Source organism: Microtus oregoni, unplaced genomic scaffold, assembly GCF_018167655.1.
Source record: "Microtus oregoni isolate MIOR12 unplaced genomic scaffold, Mior012 000005F_ref0000423, whole genome shotgun sequence".
Taxonomy (NCBI): domain Eukaryota; kingdom Metazoa; phylum Chordata; class Mammalia; order Rodentia; family Cricetidae; genus Microtus; species Microtus oregoni.
This window is the reverse complement of record NW_024543064.1, coordinates 19,457,843-19,479,041: the sequence shown is the minus strand read 5'-3', so window position 1 is coordinate 19,479,041 and position 21,199 is coordinate 19,457,843. Positions and strand designations below refer to the sequence as shown.

At 50.2% G+C, this 21,199-nt stretch overlaps 1 protein-coding gene and 1 pseudogene across 4 annotated transcripts in view; one reads left to right on the top strand and one right to left on the bottom strand.

Annotated features, from left to right (window-relative positions):
- Positions 1-11,758, bottom strand: part of Zdhhc18 (zinc finger DHHC-type palmitoyltransferase 18) — a 32,415-nt gene extending 20,657 nt beyond the window's left edge. For all 4 annotated transcript variants that reach the window (XM_041652003.1, XM_041652002.1, XM_041652005.1 and 1 more), the window contains exons 1-2: positions 11,350-11,758; positions 4,019-4,179 (exon numbers count right to left, since the gene is read on the bottom strand). In XM_041652003.1, the coding sequence (XP_041507937.1) occupies positions 4,019-4,179; positions 11,350-11,666 (478 nt within the window). In that variant the 5' untranslated portion in view covers positions 11,667-11,758. The remainder of the gene's footprint in view (positions 1-4,018; positions 4,180-11,349) is intronic.
- On the top strand, positions 4,642-5,046 carry LOC121448196 (annotated as a pseudogene).
- Positions 11,759-21,199: the final 9,441 nt, after the last annotated feature.

The window sequence follows — 21,199 nt, the reverse complement described above, 5'->3', positions numbered from 1 at the left end:
GTGAGCCATTTAAAGGAAACCATTTCAGAAATGATGGGAGGGGCTGGAGAGAAGGCTCAGCGGTTAAGAGCATGTTAGTCTTGCAAAGGACTCAGGCTCAGTTTCCAGCACCCACATGGTAGTTCATAACCACCCCAACTCCAGTTCCAGGCCATCCAGTGTCTTCTTCTAATCTCTGCAGACTGGCATGCACGTGGACGGTGCACATATCAACACGTAGGCAAACCACTCGGAAATTTTGCAAAAAGAAAAAGATGGGAGGAGTTAGGTGGGCCAGGAATTGGAATCCTAGCACCAGGAAAGACAGAGGCGGGAGGAGCACTAGCCTGGTCTACATACTGAGTTCATATATTTCCAGGCCAGTCAAGGACACATAGGGAGACCCTATTTCAAAATAACTAACAAACAAAAGAAAGAAAAAAAGAAATGAAGGTAGAGCTGGGGTATGGGGAGGGTAAAAGTCACGCAGTTAATTCAGGAGAGCAAGCTGGGGCCCTAAGGAACCACTAAAATTCTAAGCTCAGGAGGGACAGAGGCAAAACAGGAGCGATGGCCCAGTCAGTAGAGCCCTAAACCAGCCTGGGGAGAAGATGAGGCAGGCCGCCCTGAAAAGAGCTCTGGGTACAGGGGAGGACACTAGGAGCTGATGGACAGGCTGTGAGCATCCCAGGACACCCCAGAGAGTGGGCCTTGTTATCTGTCCTGTAAGTGCAGCCAGGCCTAGGTGAACACCTGAGTGAGCTGTCTCCCACTGGACCAGGAAGGCCTTAGGAATACCTGCCCCGAGGCCTTGGAGAGATATAGAGAAGCTGCCCGCCAGCTATGAAGGTGACCAACTGCCTCAGTTTACCCCAGGTGCTTTCCCAAACTGGAAGGAGCTGGTCCCCTGCTGTCCCTGATGGAGCTGCAAGGCTCAGTCCCCCTCAACCCCATCAGTTTCTGTTCCTAAGAACATCCACTCACCTCAGAGCCAGAGGGCTCAGGAACCTTGGACCCTTTCATGAAAATGTGTTTCAACTGACAGAAGCTTCCTAACCACAGTTCAAACTCCAGGTCCAGCTCAAGCAGGTCGTCACAAAGCCACTCTGCCGCTCTCAGGTGAGTCTCATTCCCAGCCCCAGCAGCCTTCCGACCACGGCTTCCCTAATAGCACCATCAGCATGCTCACCCATTGTGGCCTGCTCCCTCCGCCTCTGTCCTCCCTTTGCTCTCCCATGCTTACAGGGCTCCCTGCACACAGTTTCTTGTGTTTGAAGTTCAGGGAAACTTCACAGGGTAGCAACTCCCAAAGTCTCACAGAGAAGACACTCCTGGTTCCTCCCAACTCTCTCCTGTCAGACCTCTCCACCTAACACTGACCTCTGACCACATAGGGTAGGCTTTGCATCAGATTCCTGTCATCCAGTGTGGCGGCACACACCTTTAATCCCAGCACTGGGGAGGCAGAGGCAGGTGGGTCTCTGTGAGTTAGAGGCCAGCCTGGTCTACAGAGCAAATTCCAGAACAGCCAAGGCTACTATGAGAAACCCTGTGTCGAAAAATCAAACCAACCCAAACAAAACAAAACAAAAGATTCTTGTCATCCATTGGCTGCCAGGAGGCATTGTATAGAACCAGCACTTAACTGCATGAACCCACCATGTCTTCCCTGGGTGATACCACAAACCTCTCAGATGTCCCCACTGCAGTAAGGAGAGCTCCTGGGAGGCTCCCATTCCTCAGTTATTCTTGCATCCCTCCCTTTCTTTAGCTAACACTAGCTTCCTGAAGGGTGATTAGGCACACCAGACACCCATGTCCTCATCTCCCTTGCCGGAACACCCCAGCGAAGAACAATTTCATCATGACCACCCTGTACCCTGTGGGAATGTGTCATCAAATGTCTGACCCAGGATACAGGACATTAACGTGGAGATAAAAGGATGGAGGGGATGTATCCCTGCTGCCATCCCTAAACACAAGGCCTGGAGTATGGGAAGAGGGCACCTACTCCCTCCCTCTCCCTTCAATCCTTGCCCTTTGGCCTTGCTTGGAGTCTGCACCAACACATCTGGGATCACTCTCTGCAGATGTGAAGATCTGTGGGGACAACAGTGGACGGTACAGGACACAGATCTGAGCTCTACCCAAACACGGAGATTACTGTTGTTACTGGCCAAGCAGCTCAGAAGCCAAGGGATTCCAGATTCCAGGCAGCCAGACAGAGGTCTGGCTGAGCTGCACAATAATCCTGCCTCAGGATTAGCCTGATTGAAGGGGACATGAACCCAGTGGCTGGTCAGGAGCTGCATGGGGAGGCCAGAGCAGTGCAAAGGGGAAGGAGGTCTTCTAGAGGAAGACCATGGGTGTGGCTGCCCTGGCTGTCCCCCAAGCTCCACCCACTTCCTGGGCTGAGGAAGAGGCAGCATGAAGACCAGACAAAGCTGAGAGGTATCCCCTCCTAGGCCCTCCCCAGCTGCTCCAGAGTCAGCAAAAATAATTCCTGGGGATGGACATAGCTGGTCACTATACCTCACCAGGCCAGGTAGGCACTTAAAAGCCTGTGTGTCTACTGCCTTCTTAGGGCAAGTAGCCAGCCATGACCGGAAACCCTGGAGGTGTGCAAACATCCGAGTCACTTCTCAGCAGGAAGGAGCTGGGGTGGGGCCAGCTCAGATGACAGACAGTCCAGGCCCTGGGCTTGGCTCTTTCTCCTCTGGGAGGAATAAAGGGTTAATTACTCAGAGGCCTGGGCAGGCAGATTCTTTCTGGGCACCCAGCCTTTTCCTCCTCCACACTTTCAGCTCTGTAGGGGGACCCTTTTCTTGCTCCCTTAGTATCTAGGGCTTGTCCTGACCTAGACGAAACTAGACTATGCTCTGTGCTGCCGCGCCTGCCTGTTCCTCTGCCCAGGCTGATGACTGCTCATACACCACCCTCATAGCGCCCCCTCCAGTCCTGTGCCTCTTCTCTAACATCCTTTTTACTTGTTTACTGTCTTTCTGGTACCCTGGAATGTCACCTTGACCTCCACGAGGACAGAGATTATTGTCAGTTTCCTTCATTCCTGACACCAGCCAGGCGGTGGTGGCGCAAGCCTTTAATCCCAGCACTCAGGAGGCAGAGACAGGTGGATCTCTGTGAGTTCGAGGCCAGCCTGGTCTATGAGAGCTAGTTCTAGGACAGGCTCCAAAGCCACAGAGAAACCTTGTCTCGAAAAACCAAAAAAAAAAAAAAAAAAAGTTTCATGACTGAATGACTAAAGAGCACACAAACATTTAGCCGGGTGTGGGGCAGTATGCCTATAATTCCAGCACTTAGGAGGTAAAGGCAGAGAGAGCAGAAGCAAGGCCATCCTCGGTTACACAGTGAGTTCAAGGCCAGTCTAGACTACACGATACCAAATAAGAAAAAAAAAAAGAGCTAAGAGCAGGGGCTCATATCAACTGTCGCCTATAGGGGCACCACAGTTCCTACACTTACTGTGTGGTCTTTTTCACTTGTTTTTGTTTTGTTTTTTTATTTATTTTTTATTTATTAATTAAAAATTTCCACCTCCTCCCATTTCCCTCCCACTCCCCCATTTGCTTTGTTTGTTTGAGACAGGGTCTCACTATGTAGCTCTGGCTGTCCTGGAACTCGCTCTGTAGACCAAGCTGTTCGGAATTTACAGAGATTCACCTGCCTCTGTCTCCCGAGTGCTGGAAGCCACCACCGCCTGGCTTCGGCTGTGTGAGCTCGAACCATGTACATAAACGCTGTGTCTCATTTAAGTGAACGAATAGGAAACGAGTAATAAACTGACCTCAGAGGCTAGCGGCCGATCAGTCGTCACACAGACGAGGACAGCTGAAAGCGCTGCCTTATTCACCTGCTTGCTCATCTGCTCCTTCCCCCACTACAGAGTCAGCCCCAGTCTACCTGCCCACTGCTCTATCCTTAATTCCTAGCACAGCACTGGACGAGGCAACCAGGCCTCCTCTCACATCCGGGACCATGGAGCTGGGGAGCTATCATGGGCTAGAAGTAAGAGGCTCACCAATCTGCTTCTCCAGAGCAGCTGCTTCACAGACGGTTGCCCGGGGTAGGATGCCAGGGTCAGTAAAACTGGTCTGCAGGAGGCAGCTCATGACGAAGAAGAAGAGGACAGCAGCAATGATGGGGACAGCCAGGGTCAGTCTGCGGGCCAGGTAGGGACAGCTAGGAGAGAAGAAAGCTCAGGTTACCTCAAGGCTGCTTCTTCCTGAAGTGCAGCGGGAGCTGAGTGCAGCTACTCCCCATAGTGCTCAGAGCAGACATTACTAGTTAATCCTGGACTTCTTCCAACAGCAGATGAGAACAACAGATATTCTCCCTCATCCCAGCCAGCAAGCAGATCCCTCTTCCTCCATCCCTTCCTGCCAACAGGAACTTGCCAGGTAGTCAAACTGGCTGTGAACTCTTGATTTTTCTGCCTCCACTTGAACACACACTCACCACACCTAGCCTTCTTTAAGGCAGCACACACTTGTATTTCCAGCACTCAGAAGGCCCAAGCAGGAAGATCAGGAGTTCAAGGCCATCCTTCACACAGAGTAAACTCAAGGCTAAGCTGGGTTATATGAGACCCTGCCTCAAAAACAAAAATAAATAAATAAAAACAAACCAACAAGGAATTACTGCTGCTCCTGGGCAGTCTTTAGGAGTTGGCACCATGGCTGAAGACATCAAGACCAAAATCAAGAACTACAAAACTGCCCCCTTTGACAGCCGCTTCCCAAACCAGAACCAGACCAGGAACTGCGGGCAGAACTATCTGGACTTCCACCGCAGCGAGAAGGCAATGACCGCAAGTGTGAGTAGTACCGGCGTGTACACAAGTCCCTCTGCCCCATATCATGGGTCTCAGCCTGGGATGAATGCAGAGCAGAAGGCACATTTCCTGGGGAGATCTGACCTGGCTCCACCCACCTCTCCTCTGTTCGCTCTCCTCTCCCCATACAGTAAAGGGGGACCTGGGTATATGATGGTCCCTACTCTGGGACCCTGAATCATGATACAACATCTAATAAAATTTCACTGAAAAGTTAAAAAAAAAAAACAAACAAACCAACAAAACCAGGCCACTGAGATGGTTCAGAATATAAAAATGCTTGTTATTAAGTTTGATGGCCTGAGCTTGCTCTTGGAACCCACGTGATGAAAAGAGAAAAGGATTCTCACAAGATGTCCTCTGACCTTTACATGCACGCCACAAAACATACACATGCACACAGTCGCAAAATAAATAAAATCCACCAGCCATGGTGGTGCATACCTTTAATCCCAGCACTGGGGAAGTTGAGTCGGAGGGATCTCTATGAGTTCAAGGCCAGCCTGGTCTACAGTGCTAGTTCTAGGATAGTCAGAGCTGTTACATAGAGGAAACCTATCCCGAAAAAAAAAAAAAAAAAAAAAGAAAAAGAAAGAAAAAAAAAACAACAAATAAAATGTAATTAAAAACCAAAGACAGAGACAGAGATGGAAACAGAGAAAAACAGGGGCTTCCTGGGCTGGTCCTGAACCCCTGGACTCCTAGGACTCCTTCACGTAAACACAACGTTGTATATAGCTCAGTACCCAGCACTTTAATATGTCCTGTCTATGGGTGCTTTGCCTGCATGCAGGTCTGTGTACCATGTGTGTGGCTGGTGCTTGAAGAGACCAGAAGAGGGCACTGGAATGGTAGTTAGAGACAGTTGTGAGCCACCACAAGGGTGCTAGGGAATTGAACCCGGGTCCTCTGGAAGAACGACTAGAGCTTTTAATCGCCAAACCATCTCTCCAGACCTGTCCCAGGACTTAGCTGTGGCCTCAGAACCCTTTTAGTAGACACAGGGACACAGAACTTCAGGAAGCCATTACCAATTAAGGGGGCTGCCACTTGAGACAACCACCACGGCAATGTTGCGATGTCACGCATTCATGCATTCAGCCAGCTGCTCCACAAATATTTACCGAGTTCTTCTCTGTGCCAGGCAACGCTCTCAATAAACAGCAGGAATAATGGATATGACAAGTGTCTCTCTGCCGAGTGACTTATGATCGACTAGGGAAACGAGCCCGGTAAACAGGGAACTGCCACACATGGTGAAGTGCGCAGCAGAATAAAAAGATGCCTGCCAGAGACGACACTGCAGCCACACCCCGAGGAGCAAGGGGACAGGCAAGGAAAACGGCATGCACCTGCCCCGACCCCCCAGACACCAACTCCAGGCTGATCCAAGATGGCCCCAGGAACAGCTCCTGAGATAGCCTGCTCCTCCCTCCCAGGAGGCAAGCTGCTGACCACGGCTTCACATCCACCTTTAACCCCTTGCTTCCATTTTAGGGCTGCAATGTTCTAGAAGTTCTGAAATTGGTGGGGGTGTGGCTTTAGGATGAAGAGGACCTACTGGGGGCGCTCTGTGTCTTCTTTGCCACTCTGCTGACCACTGCAAAGCCACTTTCTGCAAACATAGATCATATTGGTCATTTCCCCGCCTGAAACCCTCCGATGGCTTCAAATGGAATCCAATCTCAATTGGCCGGTTAGGCCAACCTTGCTGTGAGATTTGCTGAGGTTTCTCCTGTATCAACCTACAAAACTGTCCTCACCCCCTCTACCCACATCACACTGGCCTCGTGGCAGTCTCCACAAGTGTGACTCTGTTCTACCTCAGGGCCTTTGCACTTACTGCTCATGTTCTCTGGAACGGTCTTCCCTCCTCAGAGGACTTTCCTTGATAGTTCATATAAAGCAGCCCTCTTGCGAATGCCACACGTGGTACACATACACGTGCAATTAAACACTCAAAGACATAAAATAAATAAAGCTTAAAAAATATAAACTAAGCCCAGCAGTGGTGACACACACCTTTATTTCCAGTACTAAGGAGGCAGAGGCAGGCGGATCTCTGTGTGTTCGAGGCCAGCCTGGTCTACAGAGTGAGTTCCAGGACAGCCAGGCTACACAGAGAAACCCTGTCTCCAAAAACAAAACAACAAAACAAAAATCAACTAACGTAGGGCATGGCAGCTCACACCTCTAATGCCAGCACTCTGGAGGCAGAAGCAGAACAACTCTCTGTGAATTTGAGGCCAGCTTGGTCTATACATTGAGTTCCAGGATACCCAGGACCATAGAGTAAGATCCTGTCTGAAAAAAAAAGTTACCTGCGGCCGGGCGGTGGTGGCGCACGCCTTTAATCCCAGCAGGCAGATCTCTGTGAGTTCGAGACCAGCCTGGTCTACAAGAGCTAGTACCAGGACAGGCTCCAAAACCACAAAGAAACCCTGTCTCGAAAAACCAAAAAAAAAAAAAAAGTTACCTGCTGTGTGGCTATGTTACCTGCTTCTGTCTGGCTAAGTGACAAGCAGACAGCATCCCTTGCACGTTGCCCAGTAAATACCCACCAAATGAATGGTGTGCCCCTCATGGAGAGACAGTAGCTGCCTTTTTTTTTTTTTTTTTTTTTTTTTTTAGTACTACAGACCAAACCCTATGCCTTGTCCACGCTAAGAAAGCACTTGGCCATCTGTTGTCTCCAGCCCTACCACCTGACATCTTGTGAAGATTTACTATGTACTAGGTATTGCCCTAGTCAATAAATCATTATAAATAATACATACAGGCCAGGGATATAGCTCAGTGGAAGAATGCACTCTATCATGCACAAAGCCCTGAGTTCGTTCAGTCCCCAGTAGTCCCAGAAGCACAATAATAATACTGATGATAATGACAATATCAAATCAATACCTAAAGTGCAAACCAGACACAATGCTACATGCCTATAATCATGGCATTTAAGAGGTTGAGCAAGGAGAATCCTGAGAACTTGAGGCCAATCTGGGCTACAGAGAGCAGTGCTATCTTAAAAATACTAATTCTGTGGGGCACAGTGGCACTTGCCTTTAATCCCAGGCAGGTGGGTGTCTGTGAGTATGAAGCCAGCTAGGACTACACAGCACTAACAGTCACTATGTGCTAGCTACACAGTGAGACCCTTTCCAAAGTTAACTAACAGTCACTATGTGCTAGCTATACAGCTGTGCACTTCACATGCATTTCGCAAGTCTTCACAGTGACCCTCTAACCTTGTGCCCAAACGTCACAGATGAGGAAGTTTAGAAAGCTTAAACGACCCGGGCAACACAGGTCAGGAGCATTCACATGACTGTGAAGTTCATGCTGTTGACCACAGCTAGCTGCTGCCTTCCCACTGGAGCCAGAGGGGATGGGATATCTCTTGGGCAATGCATCTGTCAGGAGGCTTTGGGCCAGATGAGGTTCCAGAGATCCACAGGGGCAGGGAGCAAAGTCAGGACATGTGAACAGTGCTTTTGAAGCCTGCAGCAGCCTTCCCCTAAGGACCAGAGCCAGCCAATGCCAAGGGCTCCAAATGGGCTACCCTCTGTTCCAAACATCTCTTCATGTCTAATCCTCCAAAAGAACCAGCAATGTTGGACAGCTCTCCTAGTTCACGCACAAGCTGGGACCTGGGGAAGGAAGACTGGGACTTGTAGAGCCCTTGGCAAACACCAATACCAAGTCCTAGGCTCTGATTTCCACAGCTAGATTCAAGATCATCCAATTACAAGCTGGCATCTCCAGACTCCCAGCAAGTGATCCTGCCCATTCATTCATTCAACGGTCGGTCATTTGCTGTGCTGAGCGCTGACTGCATCCCTTGCACTGGGTCTAGGCACTAAACACACAGCAGTGTGGAAGTTTGCTATCCTTGCGCCAAAAAGACAGACACGGAATGACCAAAGGCATGCATGCGTGCATGCGTGTGCAGAAGGGAAAGAGTGGAAAGAAATGAGTGACCCATGAGTGTAAACAGAGGTGCTCCAAACAGTGCAAAGGCCCTGAGGCAGGCGGGAGCAGGCAGGGCAATGAGCTTGAGAGGGTAACTCAGCAGAAAAGGACTAAGAGCAAGCAGCAGGCACAGAAGGCCATTATCAGAGCTCTGGCTCTCACCTAGAGGGAGAACCAGGGAGCCTGACATCTGATGTCAAGGGGTTGAGGCTGCTGTGAGAATGGATAGTAGAGAAGCTGGAAGCCCCACTGGGAAACTACCACAATCCACCAGAAGGGAAGCAAAACCAGCAGGAAAGGTCTCCCTCAAGGCCACCTGTACCTTCCCGGAGCAGCAGCGAGCGAGGGTCTTCTATCATCCCTGTCCTCACTAAAGCGCACCCACCTTGGAATCCTCCGAGCCCCAACACCCAACACCCAGCAGGAATATGGGTTAACACAACCCTGCTCCCAAAGTCATCAACCGAGAGTGGGAGCAAGAGGCAATGAAGGCTGAGGTAACTGAGTGGTCTGTTCTCCCTGAGCCCGGGAGTTCTCCCTTCTTCTCTGGCTGGGGGCAACTCAGGATCATCCTGAATCCATCCAGAAGTTCAGGTCCAACTCTTACACTGAGGGGTCATAGGGCAACTACAGCCAGCACTACTTCCTCCAGCCTGGGTTATAACCCCGGGCGTGGGCATGACGAAGAGTGGCCCAAGGGCTCCGGTAAAGCACATCTACGGCACACAAGAGGCCACAAGAGGCGGAAATGAAACTTGGCTTAAGGGCCAAGCTGGGGTCCCAGAGTTTCTCTGTGAAAACCACCCTGAGCCTTCTTCCATCCTGACCCAGGATGGAAGGGCAGAACATTCTGAGGGACAGTGGGAAAGAAGCAAGTCTTCACCTTGTGGCTGCAGACACATAATCCAAGTCCTGCAAAGTGACCCGAGAACTGGCCTTTTAAAAAGCTTTACCAAAACCAGGCGGTGGTGGCGCATGCCTTTAATCCCAGCACTCGGGAGGCAGAGGCAGGCGGATCTCTGTGAGTTCGAGACCAGCCCGGTCTACAAGAGCTAGTTCCAGGACAGGCTCCAAAGCCACAGAGAAACCCCGTCTAGAAAACCAAAAAAAAAAAAAAAAAAAAAAAAAAGCTTTACCAGCTGGGCAGTGGTGGCACAAGCCTTTAATCCCAGCCCTCAGGGAGGCAGAGACAGGCAGATCTCTGTGAGTTCGAGGCCAGCCTGGTCTACAGAGGGAGTTCCAGGACAGCCAGAGATACACAGACATACACCTTGTCTCAGAAAAAAAAAAAAAGCAAGCACTTTATCATGACTACATGCCCCCAGGAAGTGATTTTTGGTGAACAGAGCAGTAAAACCTGTTAACATCAAGTGCTAAAAGCTTGCACGCAAAAGCATAATAAATAAATGATAAATAAATTTGAAAAAAAAAAGCTAAAAGCTTGCATGCATGACCGGGTACCAATCAATAGACAGCTCGGAGGTGGGGACTATGTAAGTCTCCATCTATAGCTGAGGAAACTGGGGACTGCAAAGCAGAAGTGACTGGCGCCCCAGGCCACACAATTACTGGAAGGTGGAGCTGAGATTTGGGCTAGGTTCCCTGGCTCCGGAGATGGAGGTCTTAACTAGACTGAATAATAAAAGAAGCCAATCTCAAAGAATAGGGAGAAGCAGGAGGGAAAAGTGGGGTTCGTCGGGTGGGTGGGCATGTGAGGGAGTTGTGTGCGTGCAAGAAGTCATGTGGCTGGTGGCTCCAGCTACAGGCTGAGGGTGGGGTGGGAACTTTGGATGCATGAGTGGCCCTGATAAAGCCATAAGCTGCCACTCCTCCACCCTGAGATGGAGGTGCCGGGTAGGCCAGCCCTGGGTCACTAGAAAAAAGGTCAAAAACCCAAAGGGACAATTAAGACCTGTCATGCCAAAGCACTGAGGTCTCTTTCATGAACTGGAGTGATGTAGCTGTCCTGGTGGAGAAACGTGACCAAGGGATGCCCCAGAATGTCCAAAGAGGACAGAGAGCCAGGTCAGGGCTGGAGAGACCCCTGGGGTTCTAGGGAGCTAAGGGAGGGTCAGGAAGAAGCTCTGGCAAAACTAAGGAAAGTGCTGGAGAAGGAAGAGCCAGTCTGAGCAGCCCAAAGGTGCTTTAAAGAGGATGCCTTGGGGCCTATGGCAAGTCTGAATGAGGGGAAGCGGTGATGGGGGGAACAGTCTGAGGAAGCCAGGACCCTGCGGAACCTGGGAGGGACCTGAGAAGACGCATAGGAGATTCATAGTGTCCATAAGGGACACAAAAACTTAGTTGTCTGAGGACAGGAATAAAAGACGCCTAGAGGGGTCAGAAAGAGCCTGGGATAGGTAAGAACCGGCCAGGGATAGGAGAGGAGGGTAGGCAGACCTGAGGGACCCGGCAAAGGCCAGTGACCGGAGCCGGGCACCCAAAGTCCGGGTGGTGAGGATGGGTGCAGGGGTCCAGGGAGGGCGGAGGCCCGAAGGTACACAGATGCGGGCCGGGAAGGAGCGGAGGCCGGGGGGGAGGGGGAGCGAACTCACTTGGAGAAGAAGAAGAGGACGGTGGTGCTGAGGATGAGCAGCAGTGTGAGCGCGAAGACGCCGCCGTGGCCGGCCAGCATGAGTCGGCCGCCGCAGTAGAAGCGGTTGCGGCCCGGGAACACCTCCCACTTACGCCGCGGCCGGCGGCCCAGGCTCCCGCTGCCACTGCCGCTGCCGCTGCCGCTCCAGCGCGGTGCTCCGGGCGCGGGCCCGGGGCTCGGAGCGGGGGGCGCGGCGGGGCCGGAGCGGCGCGCCCCGGGGGAGGCGGGCGGCGGGGCGGCCCCGGGGCTGATCTGCTGGTACTCGCAGTCCTTCATGCGGCCGGCCGCGGGCCTCGACTCCGCGCCCCGCGGGCCGGCCGCACCGCTCCGGGACCGGGCCGAGCAGCGGAGGCAGCGGCGGCGCGCGCGTCGCTGGCGGGCGGGCTCGCTCGCTCGGGTTGGCCCCCTCCGCTGCCGCCCCGCCCCCCGGCTCGCTCGGCAGCGCCTCCCGCGACGGGCGCGGGAACTGCAGGTGCGGCCTCCCGGCTCCCTGGGGCCTTTGCGCTCAGTCCCTGTGTTAGGAGGGCTGTGTGCGGGGCACTGGCCGGGAGATTCAGGGGACCCACCGCCGGGCTCGCCCACCGCTGAGGACAGGCCGGGAAGGATGGTACACAACTTGCTTTGAAAGTTCCCAGTGTCCAAAGGGGTATGTGGGAAGTAGCCTCTAGTCTCTCCCTCCCAGCTCTCCTAGGCCTAGACCCGGGTCCAAGCCTGGGTTACTAGATACCCTTAAACGGGGATCATTCCTAAGGACCCTAAGATTTTTTAGGTGGGTGTATTCACAACACACCTAGTGCGGTGGCCCATGCGCCTGTTAGGCTGAGGCAGCTCTTTGTAATTCTAGCTGAGAGTTGCGGGTTCAAGGCCAGGTTATGATACAGGGTGAATTTGCACCCAGCTGGAGCTACAAGTGAGACCCTGACCCACTCGTGAACACACACACACGCACCAACACTCTATATCATATGCCTAAGGTCAGGAGTCCAGAAATATTTTAGCAAATTTTTTTGCGTACGAGTCCCACAAGGCTAGTAGGGCTGGACCAGGCTGTCCCAACTCTCATCTGGAGAGTCAAATGGGGGCCAGTTCCCTCGCAAGCCGTTCAGGTTGTTGGCAGAACTTTCTTTCTTTCTTTCTTTCTTTTAATATTTATTTATATTATTTATTATGTATGTATGCCTGCTGGCCAGAAGAGGGCACTAGACCTCATGACAGATGGTTGTGAGCCACCATGTGGTTGCTGGGAGTTGAACTCAGGACCTTTGGTAGAGCAGGAAATGCTCTTAACCTCTGAGCCATCTCTCCAGCCCCCCTGGCAGAACTTTCTTGTGCTGTAACCGGAGGCCTGGAAATTTGGCTGAGACTCCACCCGAATTTACTAGAGATTATCCAATGACTCACCGTGGAAGTTCCTCCACAGGAGCCATGGCTTTGTGAACCTGACAAGGAGATTGATCTTCGATTTGCCCAGAGTTTGACCTGATATTGTGTTGCTTGGCTATCAAACCAGGGCCTCACACGCTGGGCAGCTACTCAGTCACTGAGCCACGACACCAGCCCTAAGACAGCGTTTGTGTTGTGCGAATGAACGTGTGCGCGCACATGCGCGCGGGGAGGCAGGGTATGCAGGCCCATGCATACGTGGAGGCCTGGAGAAGGTGTCAGATCCTTCAGAGCGAAGTTCAGGAGCAAGCAGAGGATACCTGAACTGCTACAGGGTGCCAGGACCCGAACTCTGGTACTCTTGACTGTTCAACAAGTATTTTTAACTCCTGGGCCATCTCTCCAGTGCCCGAGCCAGAGTATCTATCACTTACTATGTGTGTGGCAGAAATCGCATGTCGTCCCCTTTGCTCTCATCTATGATTAGAAGGAAGTTAGAGGTGGGAGCATCAGAAGGCAGGATCGTTGGTGGTCATTGTACGGTCTGTCCATTGAGTCAAAGATACTGCAAAACCCAAGGAAATGAGACCCCAGGATTGGGACTGGAGAGACTCATGCTAACAATCTCCTCACTAGGCATGCTGAGGTGGGAGGGGAGGGTTGCAAGTCTGAGGCCAGCCAGGGCTGCATAGCAAGATCCTGTCTACAAACAGACAGACAAAAAGATGCAATAGAAAGGGGTAGGAAGCCAGCAGTGGCCGTGAGAACCCCTAATGGGCAAGGTGTGGTGGTCTACTCCTGTAATGTGGCACTTGCCGAGTGGAGGCAAGAGGGCTGGGAGTTCACGTTAACCACAGGTTTGATGGTAGCGTGGGTGACATGGAACCTTGTCTACAAGCAAACAGAATCACAACTGGGTCAGACATGGTGGTCACGCTGTCATCCCAGCACCAGGAGGCAGGGGCAGACAGATTTCTGTGAGTATGAGGCCAGCCTGGTCTACATAGCAAGTCCCTTGCCAGGGCAAACAGAGCTGAAAAATGAGAACCCATCTTATCCTGCCACCAAAACTACAGTGGCACACGTTTTGTTGTTGTTATTGTTTATTTGTTTGTTTTTATTTGCATTGATATTTTGCCTGCATGTATATCTGTGCAAGGGTGTCAGATCTTGGAGTTACAGACAGTTGTGAGCTGCCACGCGAGTGCTGGGAATTGAACCCAGGTCCTCTGGAAGAACAGTCAGTGCTCTTAACCGCTGAACCACCTCTTCAGCCCTGTTTGTTTGTTCTTTGAGACAGGATTTCGCTATGTAGCCCTGGCTGCCCTGGCACTCACTCTGTAGACCAGGCTGGTCTCAAATTTAGAGATCCTCCTGCCTTTGCCTCCTGAGTGCTGGGATTAAAGGCGTGTGCCACCGCCGCCCGGCCTTAGTGACACACGTTTATCATCTTGGTACTTTGGAGGCCAAAGCAAGAAGATCAGAAGTTTAAGGCCATCCTTGGCTATATATCAAAATTGAGGCCAGCTGGGCTTCAGTATAAAACATAAAATAAATAACTCCAAAAATACTTACTAAGAGGCGTGTGTGCCGAAGGCTGCTGACCCACACACTCTTGGCGCTGGAGGCTCTGGATCTGGCGGACTTCACCTTGGGGTGAACCACACTGTGGGCTCTGCCTCTCCTGCTGCCACCCAACTGTGAGATGGTCACCAAACTAGACATGCTGGTCCCACCTTAACTGAATCCTCTTGGAGCCCTAATCCTCCTCCTCCTCTTCTTCTTTTTTTTTTTTAAGATTTATACATATACAGTGTTCGCCTATATGTATGAGGGCACGAGATCTCATTATAGATGGTTGTGAGCCACCATGTGGGTACTGGGAATTGAATTCAGGACCTCTGGAAGAGCAGTCAGTGCTCTTAACCTCTGAGTCATCTCTCCGGCCCTACGCCTCTTCTTAATGCTTGCCACTTTACAGAAGCCTGGACTGTCCCACTTGGCACTCAGTTTCCCTCCTGTCTATATCATAATGTCTATTTGCAGACACCCTTTCTGCTCATATTTTTAAAAATGAATTTATTTCTAACTATGTGCATGTGCCTGTGTCTTCATGTGGGCATGTGTACCTGACTGCAAATGGATCCTCTGGGAGCTGAAGTTTCAGGCAGTTGTGAACTAGCCAGTGTGGGTGCTGAGAACAGAACTCAAGACTCAGGTACTCTGGAAAAACGGTATTACTATTACTATTAATTATTCTGTTTGTTTGTTTTCAAGACAGGGTTTCTCTGTAACTTTGGAGTCTGTCCTGGAACTTAATCTGTAGACCAGGGTGGCCTTGAACTCAGCACTTGGGAGGCAGAGGCAGGTGGGTCTCTGAGTTTGAGGCCAGCTTGTCTACAGAGTGAGTTCCAGATCAGTCAGGACTACGAAGGGAAGCCCTGACTCAATAAACAAACAAACAAATAAATAAAAAGTTCAGTGTAGGTATAGCCTGTAATCCCAGCTTTTTGGATGACTGAGGCAGGAGGATCACTTGATTCCATGCATGAGTTAAATGCTAGCCTGGTCATCAGAGCCAGAACAGAGCAAAGACACTCAAGCCCAAAGCTGGAGCCAGCTTCTATAGCTGCCTCCCACTCTGCACAGCCCGGTGCTGAGAGGAAGGGCTTTCTTTGTAGATGCAAGTAACTGCTCAATGCTAGAGCATGTGAGAGTCCTCCCTGAGCTGCTCAGTGCAGGAGCATGTGTGGGTCCTCCCTGAGAACTCCAGAATATGGACATCAAATGCTAAACTAAGAGAGAGAGAAAGAAAAAAAAAAAACCCATACGAAACAACAGGAGCAGGGAGATTCATGATCAATGGTAAAACATGCTTAACATAGGTAAGACCCTAGGTCCAATTCTCAGCATGAAAACAAGACAATCTAAACAAACAAACAAACACAGAAACAAAACAAGCGAACAGGAGAAGGGCTAGAGTGGCCAAGAGCACTGGCTGCTCTTCCAGAGACCCCCATGGTCCCTTCTCAGCACCCACAAGGTGGCTCACAGCCATCTGTAACTCCAGTTCCAGGGCATCTGATGCCCTCTTCCGGCTTTCACAAGTCTTTAATTCCAGCACTTGGAAGGCAGAGGCGGGAAGATCGCTGAGCTGGAAGGCAGCCTGGTCTACATAGTGAGAGAGACCTTGTCTCAAAAAAAAAAAAAATTTAACTTTGAACTAAAATTTGTATGCTATGAAAATGATGTGGATTATTTCTATGTCCGCAGTTATTTCAACTGTTTTATCATCCTAGTATAAACCATAATTACATACACATACAATAACGAATGCAGGAAATACCAGTGCCTTCCTGGCGCTCTGCTCTGGAACTGGTCACAAAGCAGTAGTTGCTATTTGTAGCATTGCTCCCTGTTCATCCCGTATTCCCTTTGTGCCCTGTCAGGACTCAGCTGTTTATAATTCTCTCCCTGGCAGGGTAATCCAAAGCTCTTCTCTGAATGCTTTGAATCTTCAAGGGGAGTACACCACTGTCCTTCAGTAGTGTCTGAGTGGAGCGGTCATGTGTTTGCTGTCCCCTCTCTCTCGCGGTGGCCGCATGCGGTGCGGAGCCATCTGTAACTGGGCTGGAGACAGTAGGAGCTCCTTAGCGGGAGGAAGTGCAGCGCCGAGTGAGGGCAACGGAAAATTACCTGCCCAAGGGCTTACTTTAGCCGTCACCTCCTGCACACCTCGTTTCTTTACACTTTAGCCCTTAGCATTTAGTTTGATATTTTGCGGGTACACATGCAGCAGCAGCATGTATGCAGGGATCAGAGGTCAACTTGTGGGAGTCAAGTCTCTCCTTCCATCCTGTGAGTTCCAAGGACGGAGCTCAGCTCATCAGCTACGGGGGTGGGGGGTGGGGGGGTGTGGGGGGCAAGCTCCTTTACCCACAGAGCCATTTCCTGGAGCTCAGGTCAGCACATGGCCACTTAATAGTCCGTGGTTAGGCTTTCGGTGGCTACCAGAGTACAGAACTAAGGATGAGGAGAGAAGTCCTCTCCAGAAGAGGGCATGGATTTGTTCCAAAATCCAAGAGTTCTCTATGGCGATTCACCAACTGGGGCTTACCAGTGACCCCGTACAGCACCTCTATTTGACATGAAGACTTTATTAAATATCATTGAATTTGCTGACTGCTTGGGTTCCAGAGCAGTTTGGAATACAGCCTGGATGTGGCCCCCAGGTGCTTCTTTGAAGTAGGAGACTCATCAAATTTTTTGATAATTTTTGTTTGTTTGTTTTGTTTTTTTGAAACAGGGTTTCTCTGTTTAGCCCTGGCTGTCCTGGAACTCTGAAGACCAGGCTGGCCCTGAATTCCGAGATCTGCCTGCCTCTGCCTCCCAGGTGGTGCTTATTCAAAACACTTTGTTTTAAATCTAAAATCCCTGCCTTTTCCATTTCGTTAGGCTCAGCAAAATGTCACCTGCATAGTGATGTGTGGGGTCAGGGGTGTAGCTCAGAGAATGCTTGTCCAGCATGTCCGAGGACCTGGGTTAAGTCCCCAGCACTGAGGAAGACAAAAGAGAAGGGTCAGATGTGGTGGCATAAGCCTGTAATGTCTACACTTGGGAGGCTGAGGCAGGACCCTCTGGTTTGAGGCTAGCCTGATCTACATGAGAATTTCCCGTATAAAGAAAGATTTCTATGTCATGTAAAGTTTATTTCAGATTTATTTTTTAATTGTATGTGTATGAGTGTTTTGCCCACATCATGTCTACATCATGTGTGTATCTGATTCTCAAGGAAACCAAAAGAGGGCATCAGATTCCTTGGAACTGGAATTATAGGTAAGTCACCCTATGGGTACTGGGAATCAAACCTAGATTCTCTACAAGATCAGCAAATACTCTTAGCTGCTTTCTTCTTCTTCTTCTTCTTCTTCTTCTTCTTCTTCTTCTCCTTCTCCTTCTCTTCCTCCTCCTCCTCCTCCTCCTCCTCCTCCTCCTCCTCTTCCTCCTCTTCTTTCTCCTCCTCTCCTCCTCCTTCTCCTTTATCTTCTTTTTTTTCGAGACAGGGTTTCTCTGTGGTTTTGGAGCCTGTCCTGGAATTAGCTCTTGTAGACCAGGCTGGTCTCAAAGTCACAGAGATCCACCTGCCTCTGCCTCCCAAGTGCTGAGATTACAGGCATGTGCCACCACCCCCTGGCTTCCAGTCCCAATTTCTATGACGTGACAGAAAACAGAAGACTTGGTGGAGCTCTGGGAACAAAGGTGTGCTTTGCGATTTGATAATCATCTTCAAGGTAAAAGCAAGTGGCTCCCAGCATTGCTTCTAATTTCTTCTTTTTTTAGCAGCATTTTTTAAATTAATTAACTTACTTATGTATACAATGTTCTGTCTGCATGTATGTCTGCCCACCAGAAGAGGGCACCAGATCTCGTAGGTGGTTGTGAGGCACCGTGTGGTTGCTGGGAATTGAACCTGGATCCTCTGGGAGAGCAGCCAGTGCTCTTAACCTCTGGGCCATCTCTCCAGCCCCTGCTTCTAATTTCTAATGAGGAAAGCAACCACACGTGAGGTCAGCAGCCAGATCGCAAACACAAGAGTATTAAGGCACTCGGTTGTAATGGGAGTCACCACTGGATAAATCCATGGCAGTTTGCAGTCGTATCCACGATCCAGCTGCCTCAGCTCCAGACCAAACGTGGGTTAAATATGGACGCAATCGCTTCCATCCCCTAGGACCTCGAATGTGTAGCTCACCTAGTCATGAGCCTGTGGAGCTGCCATACCACAGGGGGCGTGGCTTGAATAGCAGATTCTCCCTTAGTCAGGGGCCAGAACCTCTAGATGGTTGAGCCTGTTGGGAGCCTCTCTCTGGCTGTCTCCACGAGACCTGTGAATGCACCCCAGGGGCTTCCTTCTCTTGTGAGAGCGGATCTCAGTCCTGTTGGATTAGGCGCTCTCCTTATGACCTCATTCAATTACCTCCTTCAAGGACCTATCTCCAGACACTCACGGAAGGGTTTGGATTTAATATATGGTTTAGTGGCCGGGCGGTGGTGGCGCACGCCTTTAATCCCAGCACTCGGGAGGCAGAGGCAGGCGGATCTCTGTGAGTTCGAGACCAGCCTGGTCTACAAGAGCTAGTTCCAGGACAGGCTCCAAAACCACAGAGAAACCCTGTCTCGAAAAAACAAAACAAAACAAAAAAAAACAACAAATATATGGATTAGTGGGAGAGGCAATTCAGTCCCTAACACACTGGAATACCGTCCATTTCCGGTTTGCTAGTTTCATCTGCATGTCCTGGGGGCATCCTCTTGGTCTTTCCCACCAGTCCTTTTTCTATGGGTCAAAATCAAAAGACCCAGATCATTTGGTGTGTGTGTGGGGGGGGGGGGAGATAATGTGTAAGTGTATTTTGCCTGTGAAGAGGCCAGAACAGGGCTCAGATCCCCTGGAACTGGAGTTACAGATGGTTGTGAGCCATTGTGTGGGTGCTGGGAGTCAAACCTTGGTCCTCTGTAAGAGTAGCCGTGCTCTGAACCCTAGACTACTTGTTAAATGTAGTCATTTATCACTTAATTATGGGAAATTTGGGGCTGGAGACAGCTCAGAGGTTAAGAGCACTGACTGCTGTTCCAGAGGTCCTGAGTTCAATTCCCAGCAACCACATGGTGGCTCACAACCATCTGTAATGAGATCTGGTGCCCTCTTCTGGTCTTCAGGCAGAACATAGTATATATAATAAATGAATTTTTTTATATTTATTTTATTTATTTATTATGTATACAATATTCTGTCTGTGTGTATGCCTGCAGGCCGGAAGAGGGCACCAGACCTCTTTACAGATGGTTGCGAGCCACCATGTGGTTGCTGGGAATTGAACTCAGGACCTTTGGAAGAGCAGGCAATGCTCTTAACCACTGAGCCATCTCTCCAGCCCCCTAAATGAATTTTTTTTTTAAAAAAATGGGAAATTTGTCATTAGGCAGTTGTGGCGCACGCCTTTAATCCCAGCACTCTGGAGGCAGAGGCAGGGGATCTCTGAGTTTGAGACCAGCCTGGTCTACAGAGGGAGTTCCAAGCAGGTTCTCTATGAAGAGAACCCCCCCCCCCGCCTCAAAGAAAAAGAAAAAAAAAATTCTTTTCCTTCTTTCTTTTTTTTTTTCTTTTTGGTTTTTAGAGACAGGGTTTTTCTGTGCAGCTTTAGTGCTTGTCCTGGAACTCACTCTGTGGCCCAGGCTGACCTTGAATTCCACAGAGATTCACCTGCCTCTGCCTCCCGAAGCTGGGACTAAATGTGCGCCATCTCTCTGTAATCTTTATTCTTTATTTTCTTATCATCTTGGTGAATATCATCACATATACTGATGGGAAAAAAAAAACTAAATAAGGGGGTTGGAGCAATGGCTCAGTGGTTAAGAACACAGCCTGTTCTTCCAGAGGACCCAGGACCAATTACCAGCACCCATACAGTGGCTCACAATGGTCTGAAACTTCAATCCCTCTTGTGCCTTCAAGGACCCTGCACACATGTGGTGCAGACAAAACACCCACATGCATAAAATGAAAATAAATTTAAAAACTTAAGGGAACAACTAAATACATACCTAAGCTATCTTGTATAGCCCATTGCTCCTAGGATGCAAAACTCTAGGACCCTACTGTAGCTCTGGAGGCACATGAACACTCTATACCAGTGGCCTCAACCTTCCTTTCTTTTTTTCGTTCATTCGTTTCTTTCTTTCTTTCTTTCTTCTTTTGTTTCCCTAGACAGGGTTTCTCTGTGTAGTACTGGCTGTCCTGGAACTCACTATGTAGACCAGAATGGCTTTGAACTCAGAGATCCACTTGCCTCTGCCTCCCAAGTGCTGAGATTAAAGACATGTGCCACTGTTTCGGTTTAGGGCAGCAACGGATGGGAGACCGTGACAGGCCACGAGAGGCAGCCCATTCCACTACCCCAGGCCTCTGTGGGTCCCAGGTGAGTGGGAGGCGGTGGGTGAGAGACCTCAGTGGGTTGGTGGGCAGCTGGTCTCACAAGCAGCCCAGAGGGTGAGAGACAGCTAGGAATGCCATGCAGAGAGAGGGTTTGGGTAAAGTTTACTCAGTGAGTTATGGAAGGAAAGGGAAGGGGAGAAAGAGAAAAACAGAGAGAGAAGGAGAAAGAGAGGAGGGGGGAGAAGAGAAGAGGCAGCAGCCACCTACTTCTTCCTAGGCTAGAAGGAAGAGCTACTTGCCTTGGCTGAAGGGGGGAGTGGGCAAGGCTTGTCTCTTAAAGGGATAGGACAGACCTTTACAGCCACCACACCACCTGGCAGTTCTCAACCTTTCTAATGCTTTGACCCTTTAGTACAGTTCCTTATATTGTGGTGACCCCCGACCATAAAATTGTTTTGCTGCTGCTACTTCATGATAGTATTTTTGATAC